This window comes from Eleutherodactylus coqui, chromosome 6 (genome assembly GCF_035609145.1).
Source record: "Eleutherodactylus coqui strain aEleCoq1 chromosome 6, aEleCoq1.hap1, whole genome shotgun sequence".
NCBI lineage: Eukaryota > Metazoa > Chordata > Amphibia > Anura > Eleutherodactylidae > Eleutherodactylus > Eleutherodactylus coqui.
The window spans coordinates 218,373,657-218,391,052 of record NC_089842.1 but is presented as its reverse complement, the minus strand read 5'-3'; the positions used below and the strand labels follow the sequence as shown (position 1 = coordinate 218,391,052).

The 17,396-nt window shown below is 44.9% G+C and overlaps 1 protein-coding gene across 1 annotated transcript; it reads left to right on the top strand.

The window, feature by feature from the left end:
* The first annotated feature begins 2,613 nt into the window (after positions 1-2,613).
* Positions 2,614-3,840, top strand: LOC136631603 (protein kinase C delta type-like). The gene is made up of 2 exons (XM_066605889.1): positions 2,614-2,662; positions 3,362-3,840. The coding sequence occupies exons 1-2, from the start codon at positions 2,646-2,648 to the stop codon at positions 3,663-3,665; spliced, it is 321 nt and encodes a 106-aa protein (XP_066461986.1). The 5' UTR covers positions 2,614-2,645; the 3' UTR covers positions 3,666-3,840.
* The last annotated feature ends 13,556 nt before the right edge of the window (positions 3,841-17,396 follow it).

Sequence of the window (17,396 nt, the reverse complement as noted above, 5' to 3'; positions counted from 1 at the left end):
TGCGGACTGTAATACGGAGCTACGAATCTTGTCACATGGCCATATTTTTCACGGTCATTTTTTATAAATGCAGCATGACCTATTTTTTGCGTTTTTGCCAATGTGTACCAATCAGTATTTGCCTGGCAGAAAATAACATATATGGAGGAAATACTGATGGCATCCAGTTGTGATGTCATCTGTAAGATGTCCGTAAAACCGTTCCGTATTCCGGATGTGTCACAATACGCTCTTCTGAACGGCCTGAAAGTAATGATACACTGTTGAGTCTCTTGACTTCTTTGAGTGGTTCCTGCCATAATGTAGGTTATTACAGTAGTTGAGTGGGACTAAGAACCGTATGGGACCGTGTGCCACTCTTACCTCCGCACAACACAACTGAGGGTCTCAGTCACATGAGAAGGCAAGGAACTCCACCAATTAACTCTTTACGCTGCGCGCAGCAGGTATGCACATGTGTACTTCTTGTGTGACGTTTCCGTAGATCCAATCCCCATAGCCTATCTTGGCGTGTATTTGCGCATAATACCCAACAAAATAAAACATGACGCGGTGTGAGTGGGCCAATAGAAGTCAATGGGCTATCAGCATGGCGACGCACAATGATAATATAGCAGCGTGAGAGCGCCCTTAGGCTGGTTCCCACTAGGTGTAAATCCCGCGGAAATGTAGTGGAATGACCGCAGCGGGACCGCATGGAACGACCGCGTGATTTCCACAGCAGAAATGCAGGTTCACCGCCTGTAGCCCACTGTGGCCATCTCTCCCCATAGAGACTAGAGATGGCCGCAGCAGAGATGGCAATACAGTTGACATGGCCGCGTCTTTGATTTGCGGCTTGGCTGCTACGACTTCTCCGCTGTGTGTGGACAGGATTTTTGCAAATCTTGTCCACTTTGCTAATTAAAGCTGGGATTAAAATTGCAGACGGAATACATGGTCAGTTACTTACATGGCAGACCTCTAAGTAACTGACCATCAGTCCATGTGACTTCCCCATGAAGATGATTCAGAGAATGCCAAAAGTCTGCAAACTTGTCAGCAAACTTTGTTTAATACTTTAATACTTTTCTGTCTACTACTTAATTCCGCAGGTGGTTCTCGGCTTTTTTATGTCTTTAATGTGAATCTACAAGGTAGCAAAGAAAAAACTAATCAAGTCCAAATAATCATTCCTGCTTGATTACTATAGCTAGATCCTACTTACTGACTGTTTCTCCAGGTGTGGCTGGCACAACGCATCTCTACTGGAAGGAAATATCCTGTGAAAGTCATCTCCAAGAGACTCCTGCTTGCCGTAGGAGAGGACCGCGTGATGGTGGAGCGACGCGTTTTACAACGTGCATCTGGAAGTCCTTTCCTTCTTCATGGGGAATTTGCTTTTCAGACCAAGGTACATTTCTGACTACTTCCAACCACCGAATTCTGGGCTGGTCAGTGTGCCATGAGGAGGTCCTTGGTGATGGCACGACACGGCTGACCACATGGGAGGTCACCAACGGTTGGGAGTGGAGTGGCCGGTGGTCTTTGGCCACTGCTACTATATCCTACATATAGAGGAAACCTCCGAGACCACTGGGACTTTATCATGTGACAATTCCAGCTTGTAGCGCTGTGTCACCTCCACCATCTATGACTCAAATTCATCTCATTAATGGAGATCACTTGTGACCGCTGGATCTGCTCCATATGCCAATAGTAATCCGGGGATGTAGTTTCTTCACTGTTACTTTACCCTACTGCTTGGAATCGCTCCCACCATCGGACTGTCCATCATTAATAACATAGTATTCTGGAATGGAAAGTGATGGGGATTCCCTGATACCTTCAGAGAAGAGATTTCTGGATAACCAGGACTTTATCCTCCTATTTGTGGAATCTAATCAAGGCGATGATCATTCCTGTTATTTAGATAATCAGTTTTACTGGGTTATAATATATGTATTTCTCATATTGTATATATGGCCACAGATGTAAGTAACTTTCTGTATCTTCCCCATTAAGTGTATGTTATTATGTGTAATATAATTGTATCATCTTGCGGTAACATTAGAATTGTCAGCAGGTGTTTGTGGACAGTTTACCTTTAATATCAATAAACGTTCATGGTTTTCATGTACATTTTTCATGTTTTTTCATGTACATTTCATGGTTTTTTCATGTACATTTTTTATTTTTAATAAAGTTTTGTAATTTTGATGGATTTGTGTAATTTCCTATATATCTGACCTGTGTGATCTGTTAGTCTTCCAATATAATGGATTCTTGTTGTAACTTCTTCATGGAGAATTTGCTTTCCAGGAAAGTCTAGCTCTCTGCTGATGAAGGAATAACTGGCGGTGGGTTCTGTATAGTAACAGTATAGATGCTGCAATCATCTGGGAACTTTATACATATATTAATATTCTTCTGCCTGTGTGGCAGAACCTCGTCCTGCTGGGAATGGAGTACATCAACTGCGGAGATTTTCTTCAACTTCTATAGCGGAATAGGCGCCTTGACATTCCAAGTGCTCGGTAATGTAGTCCGGGGCTGATTACAAAGTCTCTCCAGCTTCCATCTTTTAGACACTAATCGTCTTCTCTTCCCTTCATGCCAGTTTCTACGCCGCAGAACTTGTGTGTGGTATCCAAGACCTGCATTCTATGGGCATCGTCCACCGGTAAGTATATTCTTATAGGTGTGATAGTGTCAGTAATCCCAAATTACATTGCAGAGATGATTTTAGATTCTGTAATAAGATATAGTTATTGAATATTAGTCCTGCAGGTATGAGCACACAATGGGGCATACTTACTTAGACCGGGGTTTCACATGGAGGTCCAAGTAAAACCTGCCCCCATCGACCAGTGACAAATGTAGTAAGAGGCACAAGAGTGTTAGCACATTTGTAAACCTACACTAGCGAGGAGCTGGCCGACTCATGGCTTATATTATATTAGAAGTGATGGGCTGCATTGGCCATGCCCCCAAAGACCGGCCCTACCCAAGTTTTGTCGAATTGGCAGGGTGCGACGTATATGGCAGAAAAGTAGCAGTTTTGGCGCATGTGCCAGCATTCTGGTGTCACACCATTAATAAATAGGCCCAATGTGCTCCTCATTGGAGTCCAATATAAACTGACTGTAGGGACTCGGAGGATAAAATATCTAATGATCAAAAGTATAACTGTCTCTCGAGTTACAGGATTTACTTTGCTCTATTATTTCTAAATATCCAATCATTCAGAATTATCCCAATTGTCTTCTTCTATCTTATTTGCTAAGATTTTGATACATTTGCCAAGAAGATCAGCTGATGTGATTGGTTCTCTCTCAGCAATATCCAACGGAAGAAACCATTGTTTTTCTCTATTTCACAGAGATCTCAAGCCGGATAACATCCTGGTGACTGAAACGGGTCATCTAAAGATCGCCGACTTCGGGCTGGCCCTCGAGGACATCTATGGAGACCGCACAGCCACCGGATATGCTGGAGCCCCGGACTTCGCGGCTCCTGAGATGCTGAACGAGGAGGAGTACAACGCCGCCATCGACTGGTATGCCTTAGGTAAAATTATAAACATGATGGTTACCAGCAGGTCCAAGTACCATCGAGGACGATTTGATGCTTCCAACATCGAGGCGAAGAACATCATCAGAAAGGTGAATATATTCCCTATGTAATACATGTTATAATAAACCAGGGCAGTAATAGGGGTCCAAATCACTAAATTAAATTTGTTTTGTTTTCAGCTCCTCCAGAAAGATCCTACGAAGCGCTTAGGGGTCAATGGCGACATCAGAGCACAGAAGTTTTTCCGGCATATTGACTGGGACTTGGTACAAGCCCTAAGGATGCAACCACCACACATCCCTGAACCAGTAAGTATTGGATATTGCATTGGTTGTAAGGGAGACATTATATGTAGACATGATAGATTTTATATATATTGGGTATAAATGAAGGTATATCATCAAAACTTTCTGCTTCCTTTTCTTTTAGTCAGACAACATCCAACTTGGCTCCAGACGGTTCGATCTTGAAAGGATGGAGGCAGCAGACAATCACCGCGCGCCCATATCAGAGCACCACCAGGTATTATTCACCGGGTTTTCTTTTGTCAAATCTAGCTGGAAAACCTTGGACAGCGCATCGGGTCTGTGACATCATCAGAGCCAAATGTCCTCCTAAGAACCAAGAAGACCATTGGGAGCAGCTGGACCATTGGGAGCAGCTGGACCATCGGAAGCAGCGGACTATCATCAGGAGAAGGCCCAGCACATTCATTGGATCCAGCTGGATGACCTCAGGTGGTATAGAGGTGATATACTTTTTTTTACAGTTTTTTTTCATGGCACTAGGATGTGCCTGACCATGTTAGGCACTCCGCATGCTAAGAATTGGATGATATTATGATATTATATGTATAGTGTTAAACTATATATATACTTCATAAGGTATTAAAAATACTATTTCACTTACCGGTGATTATCAGTGTACCGGTGAGTGTAATTCTACATTTCCCCCTCCTCTATGACATTTCTTGGTATTGTCATTGGCAATGGGGAAATAAGGTGAGAGATGGCCGGCTATTAAGGGGTGGAGGAGGCCGGACCTTTTTTTTTTATATTTGTGTATGGCACTATGATGTGCCTGACGATGTCAGACTCACTATATGCCCAGAGTATGGATACATACAATACTATATATATAGTGTTAAACTATATATATACTTCATAATGTATTAGAAATACCATTACATTTACCAGTGACCACTGGTGAGTGTAATTCTACATTTCCCCCTCCTCTATGACATCTATTAGTATTGTCATCGGCGACTGGGAAATAAGGTGAGAGATGGCCGGCTATTAAGGGGTGGAGGAGGCCGGACCTTTTTTTTTTCCTATACTCTTATGTCTGGCATTGGGATGTGACTGATCATGTCAGACACAGCACAAGCCCAGAACATTGATACATATGATACAATATGCCCAGTATGGGGCGATACTATGTCACTATATGTATAGGTTTACACTACATACAAACGTCAGAAGATATTAAACACTCTTACATTGACTGGTGACTAGCGGCTGACCAGGGAGTGTAATATTATATTTCCCCCACTTCTATGACATCCATTGCTACTGTCATCGGCGACTGGGAAATAAGGTAAAAGATGTCCATCTGCTAAGGGGTGGAGGAGGTCGGTGTTGGTACATGCTAAGGGGTGGAGGAGGCCGGTGTTGGTACATGCTAAGGGGTGGAGGAGGCCGGTGTTGGTACATGCTAAGGGGTGGAGGAGGCCGGTGTTGGTACATGCTAAGGGGTGGAGGAGGCCGGTGTTGGTACATGCTAAGGGGTGGAGGAGGCCGGTGTTGGTACATGCTAAGGGTGGAGGAGGCCGGTGTTGGTACATGCTAAGGGGTGGAGGAGGCCGGTGTTGGTACATGCTAAGGGGTGGAGGAGGCCGGTGTTGGTACATGCTAAGGGGTGGAGGAGGCCGGTGTTGGTACATGCTAAGGGGTGGAGGAGGCCGGTGTTGGTACATGCTAAGGGTGGAGGAGGCCGGTGTTGGTACATGCTAAGGGGTGGAGGAGGCCGGTGTTGGTACATGCTAAGGGGTGGAGGAGGCCGGTGTTGGTACATGCTAAGGGGTGGAGGAGGCCGGTGTTGGTACATGCTAAGGGTGGAGGAGGCCGGTGTTGGTACATGCTAAGGGGTGGAGGAGGTCGGTGTTGGTACATGCTAAGGGGTGGAGGAGGCCGGTGTTGGTACATGCTAAGGGGTGGAGGAGGCCGGTGTTGGTACATGCTAAGGGGTGGAGGAGGCCGGTGTTGGTACATGCTAAGGGGTGGAGGAGGCCGGTGTTGGTACATGCTAAGGGGTGGAGGAGGCCGGTATTGGTACATGCTAAGGGTGGAGGAGGCCGGTGTTGGTACATGCTAAGGGGTGCAGGAGGCCAGTGTTGGTACATTGCATCTGTTCTTACTGTTAGAGATACCAAATATGGTTATAAATTTATACTTTATGCAAATTATTCAATAAAAATAGTTCCTGTAACAAATTGTATGGATTCTTGTTTCTCTTTTGTATGTTGTTCCCAATTTATGTTAAGTTCAGACTTTTTATTATTTGTATTTTCCGTGGCATCGCCCAGTTAGGATGAGGGTACCTGCGGCCTATACACAATGTTAGTTGCATATGAGCTGCGGGTTGGACAGTCTCCATTGACTTCAATGGAGGCCGTCCATGTTGAGTTCGCAGCAAAATAGAGCATGCTGCGATTTATTTCCTCCGCTCATGGAATACGCAGTTCGTATTCGCAAGTGTGAGCGAAAAACTGAAAGTACATGCCTTTTAATGCATGTGATTTATTGTGGATTCCTGGCCGGCAGTGCAGTGATGGACTACAGTCGTGGCAAATCACAACTGCAGTATCTCAGTGGTAGGGAGGACCGCGCCAGAGGAAGTCAAGAGTATTTACTTGGCTGCAGGCCGCTCCAGGTAACGGTCCCTCCTCTGCCTGAAATGGCCCTCAGCAGTGAAAGAATATATAGTGGGACACTGTGAGCCCCCTATTCGCTAAGGGTCTACATTGCATTTGCGACCCCTTCAACACTTAGTGGTACGCTAGTGCATGTATAGAAAGTAGGACAACTTTTCACCAATCAACAATTAGACCGAGCCAGAGGTAGGATCTGATTGGCTGGCATGCACGGCAGATCTGGAGTCCTTAATGACGCCTTTGTCTACCATGGAAATCCATCTGTAGTGGCCCAAAGTTAATGGGGTCTCCTCCAGAACGTTCTCTGTCTGTCTCGTGTCACTGTCTTGTCAGTGTCTTGTTTGTGGAATACATTATACTTATGTGTATTGGATTTGTGGGACTGAAAGAGTTAATGTCTGGTATATTCTGTCCTGTCTGAAAAATGTATCGTTTTGTGTGTATCATTTGTGGTCACATGATGGTATATATATATATATGTATGTGTGTGTGTTTGCAGAATGCAATGCAAGAGAGAGTTGAGTGCAGTCGGTCTGTCAGTGTTTTCAGTTCTGAGAGTCGGACACACTAGGGAGAGAGATCAGTGTGTGTGTGGAGTATGGAGGAGGCCGAGTGATTGCCTGATGCTCAGCCTGGCCCGTTTAACCAGGATATCCTCTGTACTACTGCTGAGTACTGAGAGAATAGAACCGCTTATCTGCGAGAAGAGAAAGAAGAAGGTGTGAGTGTTTTGCCAGTGGAAAAAGTGGTTGCGGGAGTGAAAGGACCTGCAGATAACTTGGACTGTGGATTGTTCTAATGCCCCATGAGTTCCACCGAGATAAAAGTCCTGTTTGTTGTGATTCCTGCAATTATTATCGACTTTATTGAGAAGTTACGTAAATGGACAAGATCAACCGTTCCCGGTTTTGTTCTAAAATATACTTTTCTGGTGTTGGACTATTTTATTCGTCCACAAGATCCATTCCAGGAGGAGGAACGGTGGCGTCACAAGTGATAATTAGTCTTGCGGTAACTTCCGGTTACTATCCCTGTGATCTTCCCCAGCAGCGACGGGGTCGGGTCCTGAGCTACCCTCAGGGAAGGAGATGGTAGAGCCCCGTGAAAGGAAAACATCTCTACTCCGCTGTCTCCTTAGCTGTGGACCTGCCCCTTGGATGCTGCATAGCGGCACTCTACCATGGCATTGCAGGGTACTGATGGATGACAGGATGCGGCTAACTCCACCTGTCACTCAATTACATTCCATGATCCCTATTGATCGCAGCATGTAAGTTGTTATATGGTTGAAATGGAGGTTTCTGTGCTCATGGCCACTAGTGCAGGGTAGGCTCCTTAGTGACCGCTGTAAAAACCCAGAAGGCTGGTCATTAGGGGTTAATCAATATGCATTTTAACTGACCTCACTAATGGGTTTTAAACCTGCACATACATCGTTCTAAGGCAATGGATTGGCTGGCTACTGACAGACAGGCTTCTGCTCTAACCACTGGTAGTGGAGAAAAATCCAGATCCTGTCAGTTATACCCCTTACATGCCAGAATCAATAGCAACTGCAGTATGCAAACAGATGACAGGAGTAGAGGGCTCCTTGTGTCACCCATCAGCACCCCACAGGGTGATTGCAAGGTTTCAAGTGTTTTCCATGGCAGCCGGATGCCTGACAAAGACCTATATGTTTGCTATGTACTGCAGCTCAGCCTATTGCACCCCACCTCCCACAGAGTCTAATAGGCTGCTGTCGTAGGCTTAGTAGAGTGCACTACATAAGTAATGCAGTGTACTGTCCCAACAATTGAGTGATCACATCTTCAAGTCCCCCGGAGGGACTAAAAAAAGTGTCAAAACTCAATAAAGTTAATAAAGAATAAAATTCCAATTAAAAAAATGCTAATTTTTCCCACAAAGTCCCTTTTTAAATGGATAAGATGACAAAAATGTTGAAAAAATGTTGTACCCCAGAGTGCGGCCATTAAAAAGTACAAGTCGTCCCAAGGTAAAATACAAGCCCACATCTGGCTGTCAACGACTTACGGCTCTTGCAATGAGACTATGAAAATCGCTTGGTCCGTAAAGCAAAAAGTAGGCCGGTCACTAAGAGGTTAAATGTTTTGCTTTGGACTTTTTGTCATGACAAATCTTTTAGTTCTTTATATGCTATGATTATGACAATGATTATTATAGGACGACCAAAAGTATGGAAAAAAGTCCAGGCTGATCTCTGGTAGCAGTTTTACTTCTATGTCCCCATGACAACACTTCTTGCTGTGAGCTCTGGCAGTTCAGGGTTGTCACTAGAACTTTATTTGTAGTAAAGCATCATCCACACTAATGCCTGCATGTCCGTCAGGCTGAGCAGTGGTGATTGGCGTAGAAGCAAATGGTAGAAAGTGTGGGCTTGTATATTCCATCACTGATCTCCCTGTAGAGGTAACGATGTAGCAGTCGTTAACATCACTGGTGCCTCATGATAACTCAGTCTACAGTACTGAAGTACATTGGGTGAGAAGGGTTGTCCGGGACTTCTACTATTGAGGACCTGTTACATAGTAACAGCATGTTAGGTGACGGGAGACAATGTCCGTCCAGTTAAGCCTGTTTCCACCCTCCTGTTGATCCAGAGGAAGGCAAAAGAAAAAAAACTAGGGAGAAGCCAATTTATGCCAAATGGGGGGGGGGGGAGTCCTTCCTGACTTCATAATGGTAGTCAGAATAATCCCTGGGTCAATGTTTGAAAGTTCCTACCTGACTCCAAGACCCGGATCAACAACCCCGCTGGTCACCTAATGTCTATATCCTGTAATATCATAACACTCTAGAAAGGCATCTCGTCCCTCTTAAACTCCTCTGTGGATTTTGCCATCACCACTTCCTCATTCAGAGAGTTCCACAGTCTCACTGCTCTTACAGTAAAGAACCCCCTTCTGTGTTGGTGATGAAACCTGCTTTCTTCTAGACGTAGCGGATACCCTCTTGTTACCGTCACAGTCCTGGGTATAAACAGATAATGGGAGAGATCCTTGTATTGTCCCCTAATGTGAAGAGCTGGGAGGGATAAGTGCTGACTTGTCACGGTGGCACTTGCCGTGCTCTGGTCCCGGAGGGATGACACGCAGCCAAGACCAGTGTATGATCGCAGGCCAGCTTAGACACTCCTATGATAGGGAATGCCAATAAGCAGGATGGGGGGAGTAGTAGTACAAATCACTCGTGATGCCACCATTCCCACACACTGGTATGCTACACGGCAGTGAAATGAACACAGACACTTGTGTATAATGACTCGGGTTCCCAGGAACGGTTAGGGCCCAGCATAACTTTTACTGATTATAACTTGTATAACAGGTAATGCAGGTACAATTCACTTTAAATGGTAACAGGCTATAGCTCAGAGGTAGGGAGGATACACAGGACGAATACAGTCCTACAGTCCATGATATCTGTATGTCACTGGTCCTGGACTGGGAGCACTCCAGAGGAGGAAGGTGGGTAGATGGGAGAGATCTTTGTATTGACCCCTAACATATCTATACAGAGTTGTTAGAGCGCCACTTTGTTAAAGTCCTGGATATAACTAGACGATGGGAGAGATCTCTGTACTGACACCTGATCTATCTATACATAGTTGTTAGAGCGCCCCCTTGTTACAGTCCTGGATATAACTAGATGATGGGAGAGATCTCTGTACTGACACCTGATCTATCTATACATAGTTGTTAGAGCGCCCCCTTGTTACAGTCCTGGATATAACTAGATGATGGGAGAGATCTCTGTACTGACCCCTGATCTATCTATACATAGTTATTAGAGCGCCCCCTTGTTACAGTCCTGGTTATAACTAGATGATGGGAGAGATCTCTGTACTGACTGCAGATATATCTATACATAGTTATTAGAGTGCCCTGCTGTTAGTCCTGGGTATAAATTGATGTTGGGAGAGATCTCTGTATTGACCCCCGATACATTTATACATAGTTATTAGATCACCCTCTTGTTATAGTTCTGGGTATAAAAGATGATGGGAGAGATCTCTGTATTGCCCCCTGATATACCTATACATAGTTGTTAGAGCACCTCCTTGTTACAGTCCTGGATATAACTAGATAATGGGAGAGATCTCTGTACTGACCGCAGATATATCTATACATAGTTATTAGAGCGCCCCCTTGTTACAGTCCTGGGTATAATAGATGATGGGAGAGATCTCTGTATTGCCCCCTGATATACCTATACATAGTTGTTAGAGCGCCACCTTGTTACATTCCTGGATATAACTTGATGATGGGAGAGATCTCTGTACTGACCGCAGATATATCTATACATAGTTATTAGAGCGCCCCCTTGTTACAGTCCTGGGTATAATAGATGATGGGAGAGATCTCTGTATTAACCCCTGATATACTGTGTTTCCCCAAAAATAAGGCCTACAAGGTGACAGTGTCTTAATTTTAGGGAAACACGATATCTATACATAGTTATTAGAGTGGCCCCTTGTTACAGTCCTGGGTATAATAGATGATGGGAGAGATCTTCGTGTTGTCCCCTGATATATTTATGCATAGTTATTAGGTCGCGCCTTTGACGTCTTTTTTTTCTAAATTAAATAATTCCAATTTTGACAACCTCTCTGGATATTATCATAGACTGGTAGAGTTGGAAGTGACCTCCAGGGTCATCGGGTCCGACCCCCTGCTCAGTGCAGGATCACTAAATGATCCCAGACAGATATCTGTCTAGCCTTTGTTTGAACACTTCCATAGAAGGAGCCCCTCACCACCTCCCGTGGTAACCTGTTCCACACCCTCACTGTCAGAAAGTTTTTCCCAATATATATTGTATCTGCCAATTCCATTAATTACTTTAATTGCCCACCTTTGTACCCGCTCAAGCTCTGATATGTCCTGTTTGGGCACCAGTGCCTATAATTGTACACAATATTCCATGTGTGGTCTGACCAATGACATGTAAAGAGGAAGAGCAATGTTCTCACCAGTTGCCCTAGACCTCTACTGATGCACCCCATGATCCCATTTGCCTTGGCAGCTGCTGCCTGACACTGGTTGCTCCAGTTAAGATTACAGTTAACTAAAATCCCCAAGTTCTTTTCCATGTCAGTGTTATCTAGTGCCTTCCAATTTAGTGTGTAATGATGACATGTATTTCCTCTGCCCATGTGTAGAACCTGACATTTATCAGTGTTTAACCTCATCTGACTCTTTTCTGCCCCCAACTTATCAAGATCCATTTGTAATCACATTCTATCCTCTCTCTTCTGTTCATTACTATAGAGAGTTTTGTGTCATCTGGAAATATTGATATTTCACTGTACAATCCCTCCAAAATGTTGTGGAAAAGTCCAGATACACAAGATCCAGTGACTCTCCCTGGTCTAGTCTAGAGCTTACCTCCTCGTAGAAGCTGATCATTTGATTTGACAGGAGCTATCTCTCATAAACCCATGCTGATACAGAGTTATACAGCTATTTTCCTTGAGGTCATCCTGGATCTCATCTTTTAGAAACCCCCAAACATTTTACTTACAATAGAAGTCAGACTTACCGGCCCGTAGTTTCCAAGTTACGTTTTAGACCTCTTTGAATATTGGCACCACATCAGAAAAGATATGTTACACAGTCTCCTTTCATCATTTTTCTGTTAGTTAATTTGCCCCCCCCCCCACGCTCTTCCATTCACTCCTTCCTGTGTCCACCTCATTTCCCCTAAACTTCGTTTCCCCCTTTCTTCTCTTTACCTCCATCTGCAGTGTACATGGATTATAGCACGGCATATCTTTGCAGCTTATTGTCTTTAGTAATAATAAAAGAGTTGATAAGTCTACGTGTATCATTAGGATAAACTGGCCTGGGGGGTGTATTCTGTTACTTTCCTCTTCATCTAGCCATTGTTGCCTATCTTCAGAGGCTCCTAGATACTCGAAATCTGTTGAACCTAAATGCTTAGCACTGAATGAATTAGGAATCTGTCTTCAGAGGAAGGACCGGCACTGTCAGACTCCACCCCCAAGGAGCAGCACCATAACTTAGGTCAACCAGTCACGATTAAACTTTGGTCTAATGTAGGCCAGAGGTGGAGTGGGAAATATAAAGTCCTTATGATAGGTTGTCAGATTGGTAACATAATCCAGTAGAACACCAAAAAGGATGAGTCAATGGTACAACTCTTTACAGGGAATTAAACCGGACTTCTCTACTATTTAACAACCAGCATATTAATGTGTTTCAGGAGCACAATCCCCCCTTCAGAATTGCTGAGTGGAACGCATGTTTTTTAGGATTATTAGGGACATTTCCTCCCCAGCCTGCAGCCAGGTAACCAAAACCACATGCGTTAGACACACCATGTAGGTGCTTAGGTTGTATGAGGTCTAGACATGTGAAGAAGCCAATGCTGTGGGGAACAGAAAACCTGTGTGCCATATCCGGCAGGGGAGGAAGGGTCCCTGAAAATCCTGCTGTTCCTGGTGTGTGAGCTGTGGAAACATGTGTTCCACCCAGCAATTCTGAAGAAGGGAGATGTGCCCCCGAAACATTAATATGCTGGTTGCTGTATGAAGAAATCAGGTTTAATTCCCTGGTCTGCCTAATACTGCCAGTAAAGAGCTGCCCCATTGACCCATCATTCTTGGTGGTGATCTGGCATATTCTCTCTCGCCCCATGCAAGCGGAGGTGTATTTGATAACATAAAGAAGCGGGCATAGTAACCCCAGAGCCTACAGTCCTCTGAAGAAAGAGGTGGTAATAGGTGTCACTAAACATCGGCTGCTATAGGGCTGTACTCTATATCCATCACTGGGCACTTCACCAACTAGTGCCTCTCTTTATTTACTTGTTCCAATAGGCACCAAGACAGAAGAGTCCTACATAATTAGACATGCCCTGCGCTTAGCATGCTGCAAATTAGATGTAGATGCAGCATCTCCGGAGACATTACATTGTCCTACTAAAAGTAATTAGACGCCTGAGCAAGAATCGAAAATAGCATTTATTTCCATATGTTAATACTCAGGGGGGCTTCGTTGGCACTAATGACATCAGATACTCCCCGTGGCATACTTTCTACTAACATCTGATAGACTTCAGCTGGTATTTCCCTCCATTCGTCCTGCAAATGTCTGGCGAGTTCTCTCAGAGAAGATGGGTGCTGTTTATATTTCCTGGCCTGGTATTCTAGTTCACTCCAGAGATGTTCAGTAGGGTTCATGTTGGGACTCTGCACAGCCAGTCCAATCGTGGAACATCCATATCCTCAAATCAACCTAAAACAGCATTGGATTTGTGACAAGGTGCTTTATATTTTTGGAAGTATGGCTGACGATTCCCAGAATGTTACCACATTATCGGCAGCACATTATTGTCTAGAATGTCGAGGTACAACTCAATGTCTATGGTTCAACCAACAGACCAAGACGGTGCTACATCAAATATCCCCAGACCATAATGGAACCTCCGCCCTACTTAGCTGTTGGCACAACACAGATAAAAGGTGTTCCCCAGATGTCCTTCACACCCACGTATGTCCATCTGATATGAAGATTAGGAGTAGGGTAATGTGTCACTCCATAGAACGTTCTTCCATTGATCAACTGTCCAACAACGACGCTCCTTGCACCATTGGAGACGGGCCGATGCATTGGGCTTCATGATGGATGGCTTGTGTGCAGCGGCATAACCTGTATATCCAATAGCATGCAGTTCACATCATATACTGTAGCTGACACCTCCAGGGGTCGGCATCTCAGGCTGCCTGTCCATAGGCGTTGCGAAATCCCGCAGCATATCTCCTCTGTAGGAGCCAACGCCCGGGAGCAGGAGCCGGCAGACAGATAGGCTCATGACGAAGAATCGTGGCAATTTGCAGCATGCTGCGAATTGCCGGCCGTGAGCGGAGAATCGCAATGATTCTCCGCTCGTGGACAGGGGGGCTGCGCTCTCCATAGCAACGCTATGGAGAGCATTCACTGCGTTTCCCGCAGACAGCTTATCGCTGCGGGGAACGCAATGAAAATTCGCCCGTGGACAGGAGCCCTTATGTAGCATGATTAAACATGCCAACAAGACTCGATCCGTTCTGATAAAGGAATCAAAATAATTTTGGTAGGATAGTATACGCTCGTTAGACAGTATCGCACATAATGGTAGTTACATGGGACTGTATGTGGGGCAGGGATGTTAGTTACATAAGACTGTATGTTGGGGAGGGATTTTAGTTACATGGGACTGTATGTGGCGGAGGATGTTAGTTACATAGGACTGTATGTGGAGGAGGGATGTTAGTTACATAGGACTGTAGGGGGAGGATGTTAGTTACATGGGACTGTATGTGGAGGAGGGATGTTAGTTACATTGGACTGCAGGGGGAGAATGTTAGTTACATGGGACTGTAGAGATAGGATGTTAGTTACATGGGACTGTAGAGATAGGATGTTAGTTACATGGGACTGTATGTGGAGCAGGAATATTAGTAACATAGGACTGTATGTGGGGGAGGGATGTTAGTTACATAGGACTGTTTATGGGACAGGGATGTTAGTTACTTGAGACTGTATGGTAGGGAGGGATGTTAGTTACATGAGACTGTATGTGGGGCAGGGATGTTACTTACATGAGACTGTATGGTGGGGAGGGATGTTAGTTACATTGGACTGCATGTGGGGGAGGGATGTTAGTTATATGAGACGGTATGTTGGGGAGGGATGGTAGTTACATGGGACTGTATGTGGAGGAGGAATGTTAGTTACATAGGACTGCAGGAGGAGGATGTTAGTTGCATAGGACTGTATGTGGAGGAGGGATGTTAGTTACATAGGACTGTAGGGGGAGGATGTTAGTTACATGGGACTGTATGTGGAGGAAGGATGTTAGTTACATTGGACTGCAGGGGGAGGATGTTAGTTACATGGGACTGTAGCGATAGGATGTTAGTTACATGAGACTTTATGTGGGGCAGGGATATTAGTTACATAGGACTGTATGTGGGGGAGGGATGTTAGTTACATAGGACTGTTTATAGGGCAGGGGTGTTATTTACACAGCACTGTATGTGGGGCAGGGATGTTAGTTACATGGGACTGTATGTGGGAGAAGGATGTTAGTTACATGGGACTGTATGTGCGGGAAGATGATAGTTACTTGGCACTGTATGTGGGGGATAGAAGTTACATGGGACTGTAGAGATAGGATGGTAGTTACATGGGACAGTATGTGGGGGAGGGATGGTAGTTACATGGGACTGTATGTGGGGGAGGGATGGTAAATACATGTGGGGGAGGGCTGGAAGTTACATGGGACTGTATGTGAGGGAGGTATGGAAGTTACATGGGACTGTATGTTGGGCAGGGATGTTAGTTACATGAGACTGTATGTTGGGAAGGGATGTTAGTTACATAGGACTGTATGTGGGGGAGGATGTTAGTTACATGGGACTGTAGAGATAGGATGTTAGTTACATGACACTGTATGTGGAGTAGGGATATTAGTATCATAGGTCTGTATGTGGGGGAGGGATGTTAGTTACATAGGACTGTTTATGGGACAGGGATGTTAGTTACATGGGACTGTATGTGGGGAAGGGATGTTAGTTACATGGCACTGTATGTGGGGCAGGGATGTTAGTTACATAGGTCTGTATGTGGGGGAGGGATGTTAGTTACATAGGACTGTTTATGGGACAGGGATGTTAGTTACATGGGGCTGCATGTGGGAAAGGCATGTTAGTTACATGGGACTGTATGTGGGAAAGGGATCTTAGTTACTTGGGACTGTATGTGGGGGACAGAAGTTACATGAGACTGTAGGGATAGGATGGCGGTTACATGAGACTATATGTGGGGCAGAGATGTTACTTACATGAGACGGTATGGTGGGGAGGGATGTTAGTTACATGGGACTGCATGTGGGGGAGGGATGTTAGTTATATGAGATGGTATGTTGGGGAGGGATGGTAGTTACATGGGACTGTAGGTTGGGGAGGGGTGTTAGTTACATGGGACTGTAGAGATAGGATGTTAGTTACATGGGACTGTGGGGTAGGGATGTTAGTTACATGGGGCTGTATGTGGGAAAGGCATGTTAGTTACATGGGACTCTATGTGGGAAAGGGATCTTAGTTACTTGGGACTGTATGTGGGGGATAGAAGTTACATGAGACTGTAGGGATAGGATGGCGGTTACATGAGACTGTTTGTGGGGTAGGGATATTAGTTACACAGGACTGTATGTGGGGGGGGATTTTAGTTACATAAGACTGTATGTTGGGGAGGGATGTTAGTTACATGGGACTGTAGAGATAGGATGTTAGCTACATGGGACTGTGGGGCAGGGATGTTAGTTACATGGGGCTGTGGGGCAGGGATGTTAGTTACATGGGACTGTATGTAGGAAAGGGATGTTAGTTACATGGGACTGTGTGTGGGGGGATAGAAATTACATGGGACTGTAGAGATAGGATGGTGGCTACATGAGACTGTTTGTGGGGTAGGGATATTAGTTACATGGGGCTGTATGTGGGCGAGGGATGGTAGTTACATGGAACTGTATGTGGGGGATGGTAGTTGCATGGGACTATGTGGTGCAGCGATGTTAGTTACATGGGACTGTATGTGGGGGAGGTATGGTAGTTACATGGGACTGAAATGTGGAGGGATGTTAGTTACATGAGACTGTATATAGGGGAGGTATGGAAGTTACATGGGATAGGAGATAGGATGGTAGTTACATGGGATAGTATGTAGGGGAGGGATGGTAGTTACATGGGACTGTGTGTGAGGGATGGAAGTTACATGGGACTATAGAGATAGGATGGTAGTTACATGGGACTGTATGTGGGGGAGGGATGGTAAATACATGGGATTGGAATGTGGTAGAGGGATGTTAGTTACATAGGACTGTA